Source organism: Merops nubicus, unplaced genomic scaffold (assembly GCF_000691845.1).
Source record: "Merops nubicus isolate BGI_N331 unplaced genomic scaffold, ASM69184v1 scaffold14547, whole genome shotgun sequence".
NCBI classification, from domain to species: Eukaryota; Metazoa; Chordata; class Aves; order Coraciiformes; family Meropidae; genus Merops; species Merops nubicus.
This window is the reverse complement of record NW_008618423.1, coordinates 1-5,259: the sequence shown is the minus strand read 5'-3', so window position 1 is coordinate 5,259 and position 5,259 is coordinate 1. Positions and strand designations below refer to the sequence as shown.

At 41.9% G+C, this 5,259-nt stretch overlaps 1 protein-coding gene across 1 annotated transcript; it reads right to left on the bottom strand.

The window, feature by feature from the left end:
- Positions 1 to 1,287: 1,287 nt before the first annotated feature.
- On the bottom strand, positions 1,288 to 5,237 carry ING2 (inhibitor of growth family, member 2). Its single transcript, XM_008943453.1, has 2 exons — positions 5,159 to 5,237; positions 1,288 to 2,561 (listed from the first exon to the last, which is right to left on the bottom strand). Exons 1-2 carry the CDS (start codon positions 5,235 to 5,237, stop codon positions 1,891 to 1,893), a joined length of 750 nt encoding a protein of 249 aa, XP_008941701.1. The 3' UTR covers positions 1,288 to 1,890.
- Between the last annotated feature and the right edge of the window lie 22 nt (positions 5,238 to 5,259).

The window sequence follows — 5,259 nt, the reverse complement described above, 5'->3', positions numbered from 1 at the left end:
CGTGGAGCCAGTCCACTTAAACCTAGTCTTAGAGCAAAAATCCAAAACACTGGCTTCGTGCTCCCCCACCATATGTTAACTAGTATTACCTGGAAATACTAAATCCTGTTAAGGAATCAGATCATAGCTGTAGAAACAGGCTCGGTGTTTTACGTAGCTTATAATGTTTAGAGCCCTGCACATGGAATCACCCCGTCTGGCCCTCCAGCCCCGCGCTGCCTTCCTGCCAGGCGCGGTGCACCGGCCCTCCAGCCCCGGCCGTCACAGCCCTCTGGTGAAGGTGCAGGAGGCAGTTCTGATGGCATCCGTCCTCGTTTGGGTTCCTCAGCTGCCTTCTGGGCTGCGCTCAACTCAGCACAACTGCTTTTCAGCCAGTCTTGTCCAGAGATGGTGTTGCTTCTCCCTCTATGCCATCAAGGGAAACCTGAGCAGTGAGGAGCAGAGACCTGTGGGGACTGTGGAGCACTTGCAGCCCACCTAGAGATAACCCCCACACACAGCCCTGCAGAACTGCTCTGCCTGCTTCACCAAGGCTGACAGGGCAAGGGCAGGCTCAAGGAAGAACTCTGCTGAGCAGGAACCCTAGGTGCCAGCTTTGGTACACTGCCCAATTCTCCTTTAGCATCTTCCAGTACAAAGAAGAAGGAACAGCTGTTTTCATCTTTCTTCTACCTTCTTTAAGGTGTGGGGCTGAGGAAGTTCACTTTTAGCTACCACCCAGGTAGCATTTAGACACTACCAGCATACTTCAGGAAAACACTGTTACATAGCCTGTCAGAAACCTGCTGGGATTTGTCTACTGGCTCTGTGCCAGTCACATTTAGGTTTTGTTTTTTATTTTATTATCAATCAAAACTTTTATTGAAAGCTTTTGCCTTCAGGCTTTTTAGATAGTTGCCCAAGTCTAGGAAGTGTGGGGTTGTGCCTAAACCCCAGTGTGCCACACATACACAATATCACTTAAGGAAAAGCAAAGTTTACATCCCAGAGAATACTAGTCATGTTTCAGCTTTCTCAGGATTATGACAATTTCATCACATTTGCCAGTTCCGTTTGCTGAGATGTCAACATCCCCTCCTCTCAAGAGAACCTTTTACCACTTCAAGCTTATGCAGGCAGGGACAAAATATAAGTGATCAAGGAAATAGTTTTGGCATTAGAGAGACCACCTTAAACAATTAAGAACACATCAGGTTGCTCAACAGAACCCAAACAAAACCTAAGAATATCCAAAACTCTGTACACACCATAATGCTATCATATCCAAAAACTGACTCCCAAGTGTAAAGTCACAAAGACAAGAGTTTAATATTGACCAAAAAAAAAAAAAAAGACTTAAGTTAGTGGTATTTTCTTCCTTGAAATAACATATTGGTCATATGAAAGTCACTGAAGAGGTCTGCTTTTAGCTCGGAAGACTTTTACAGTTACAGCTGAATTCAAAAACCCTAATTCCAAATGTGTGATGTTAACACAAAAACTGAAAACTTAAGACCTGGGATAAAGAACAAATTCAGTTGTTAAGATTCTAGCAGGTATGCAAGGCCTTTCAACACTTCTCACTGCATGAAAAGTTCTTCAGTATCTTTCCCGCCACCATTATTTCAAGATTGACAAGGTTCTTTAAAACACTAATGGGGTTAAATTGAAACCAAGCGTCATATGCTTGTAATGTCTTCTGTGAAGGTCTGAAGCCACCCTGTTTCAATTATTTGGTTATTCAGTGCAGAAAGTTAAAGATCACAGAAAGTATAACAGCTTTTAATACTCCATTAATATTATAGATTAAAAATTATTGCATAGTCTTATGCATTTCCTAAAACACCGTTCTCTGGAAATTAAACATTTTAATATAAAAGGAGCAACTCTTTAAAACATGAATTGCTTTCACTACCTCGATCTTCTATCCTTTTTTGATTTGTCAGTACATTTGTCCATTGTTTTCTCATTGTCTCCTCTGCACTTGGGACAATACCATTTCCCCTTTGGTTTGTAGGTGAGTCCAACACACGAAAAGTGGAACCACTCAATAGGACACTGTTCGTTATCACACCCTATCATTTCACCGTAAGACACTTGGTTGCATAAGCAGTAAGTTGGTTCGTTTGGATCAATTGCAAACTCCACAGGTGAAACCTCTCTCTCTTGCTTGGCTTTGGAGCGCTTTTTCTTCTTGGAGGATTTAGACCTTTTTTCTTTAGGTGGCTGATCGTCGCAGTCGTCAATGCCGTTTGCTATGTGGCACAGGTCACGGCTCTCGCTGGTGCGCTGCCGACGGGGTCTGCGCGAAGATCTCTCTGGCTGGCAGGTCTCCATTTTTGCCTTTTCTAGAGGCTTTTCGTTCTCAGACAGATCTTGAAAACACTGGGAGTGTGTTTCCATTTGCCGGGCTCTATTCTCTACCAGTTCTAGCATCTGAGTAACTATCTGGATTTTTTCGTCTCCAAGTTCTTGGCTGTTGATTAACGCCCGCTGAAGGTGCTGCTGCAAGCGCTTCTTCTGAACAGGATCGTTTTCTGACTTGTATTTTTCATAGACATCATCTATTTCTTTTAATGCTTCTATAAAATAAAGATAAGAGGAATAATTACACAACATGGAACATGCTCAAGAAAATACAGAAATGTGTGTCTAACTGATGAGAAACAGTACAAATTTTATTTACAGTATACCCAAGTGGGCTGGATGAGATCTTTTATTTAAGTTACCTGTGGTCATCAGATCAGCATTCAAGATCCCAATCTGCTGTAACAAAATATTCTCACATTCCAGGAAAAAGCAAGCTTAATTTAGGCATTGGAAAAAGAACGGATAACCCAGGAAAGGCAACCACAGCTGCTGGAGCGTGGATAGTCCAGCTCCTGCCTCCATCTGACAAAGCAGGAATTTCTGTTCAGAGTCCTTACCACAGCAGTTCCAAAACCCTGGCCTAAAACCCACAGGAATAGCTTAAGAATAAACTTAGAATTCACATAATCATTATATATCAGACTCTATAACACTGCAGAATTAGGATATCCAGGTCATCTGCTCTCCCCTTCTTATCCATCTGAAGGTTTGGTATTACACTTTCAAGTAGACATAGTTATAAAAGAAGTATGACGGCTGAAGTTACACAACAGCAAATTTACAATCAGGATTTAAATCAACTTAAACCATCCCAAATGTTTTTCCTGTTGCCAAGACAAATTACAGCAAGCTGCATTTTAAATCAAGGCTGAACTTTTCAGAATAGGTGACCTACTGTTTAGGGCATCACAGGATATTTTCAAGTAATGAGTAGCTCACAGTTTGACTTCTAAGCTTCTCTTCCTGTAAGCCATGCAAAATAGTTGAATGAAGTGCTGTGAATCTTCCATAAAATGTAGTTCTTATAAGCAAGTTTAACAAACCCAAATATGAGATTAACAAATACCCTGTAAGCCAGTCTTGGCCTGTTCTTAATGTTCTATACTGCTGGATTTTAAACTAATAATTTCCAGTCCAGAAGTTACCCTAGATATATACATGAAAGACAGAAATTGCTAACACAGAAGGCAACAGATGAGTAGAACCGACTGTGAAACCTGATGCACAGTGTTAGATACAGTACCCGTTCCTTCAGAAACAACTTAGAGATTTTACTTGAACAGGCAAGTGAATGAATGATACTAAAATATTTACTTCTAAAGTGAGAAGATATGCAGCACAATTGATCTTTTTCTAAAGACCTCGGTTTCACAAACTGGCTTTCATTTTTAAAGCATTTGTCTGCATTGTGCAGTTGTGAAATGATTCGAACTTGTACTAAATGGAAGCCATAGATATTATCAAAACATTGTTTTCAGTGATTTTTTTTTTACTGCTGACATCCTGAAACAGCAGCTTAAGCATTAACAGCCACCTTTTGCTATAAATTCTGAAACCTCTATGACAACAGGAGCCAACTGCATTTTGTGCTGTTCCAGACTAGGGGAAGAGAAAAAAATCACTGCTTGGCCTGTCCAATAACTCTCTTAAACTATTCTTTTTCCTCAATACTAGCATTCCAGCTCCTATTAAAAACACAAGCTTTGTTTCCCTGCACTCAGTTGTTTTGCTTGCATGTTCCCCTGACAGGGGAAAAAATAATAAATAAGTAATCTTACTCTTGGCTCCTGAAAAGCATGAAGTGCTTCCTACGCTGTCGAACCAGAAAGGCATAACCAGAGTACAATATTCTGCAGCCACATTATCTCCCACACAGCTTTTTTTTTTTTTGGGAGGGGGGGAAAGGACGGTAGGAAGCGTACCTGTAGTTACACAGATTCCCCGTAGTGGGGATAATGCCCTACCCAGAAGAACCCATAAGCAGGAACTGTTTGCTTTTTCACACTGTGACAGAGGAAAACGTTTCACCGTATGCTGATTATTCCTGAGATGAAGGCCATGAAAATAAGCTGAACACTTTAAATGGCTCACCATCTCTTAAAAAGAGAGAAGAGCTTTTAGACTGAGAGATGCAAGTTCACCAAACTCCTTGTTGGCCTCCAAGATTAAAGAAGGCATTCATACAACCAACTAAACAGCTCTGAAACCCTCGTTAAAAAAACAACAACAAAACCCCAACAAAACACAAACCAGGGCCAAGTGTCTGTTACAGATAATATCATTAAGTTTGGTGGAGCTAATAAAAGCTAAAAGGATTTTGGTGACTTTGTCCCTACTACATGAACCGTCACTACCTGTTAAATTAGCTGAAATTACATAGCACTGCTTTTACATCTTCAGACTTGGACCTAAACTATTTTTATCAAATTTTTAGGTTCGGGGAGTGCAGGGGGTGGTTTTAGTACAGGTGAAGGCTTTGGTGAAACTAGCAACAAACTTGTGCTTTGGCCCAGCATCGCATTAGTAGCTGGAGGAATACATCTGAGAGAAATAGCCTAAATGGAGGATTCAGTCTGTTAAGACAGACGTGGAGCTTGGCTAGTCACCAGTGATCAGGTGAAGAGCCCGCCAGGCAGTCCAGCTTTGACTAAGAATTCAAAATATGCCATCAAGTCTATGCCCCTCAGCCTAGCAGCAACAGAAAACTTCAGACAGGCTGTTCTTATGTATCTTCCTGGGCAATTAGAAAGATAATTGGAAGAATCCGTTTACAATAGCTGCCTGAAAGGCATGCACGGTCCCCCCTCACCCACACCGAAGAAAGCCTCCCCCCTCATCAGCCGGTCACTCGGTCCCGGCTCCCACTCCGCGGGTCCAGCTCCCTCCATCTCCTGCCACGGGGCCGCGGCG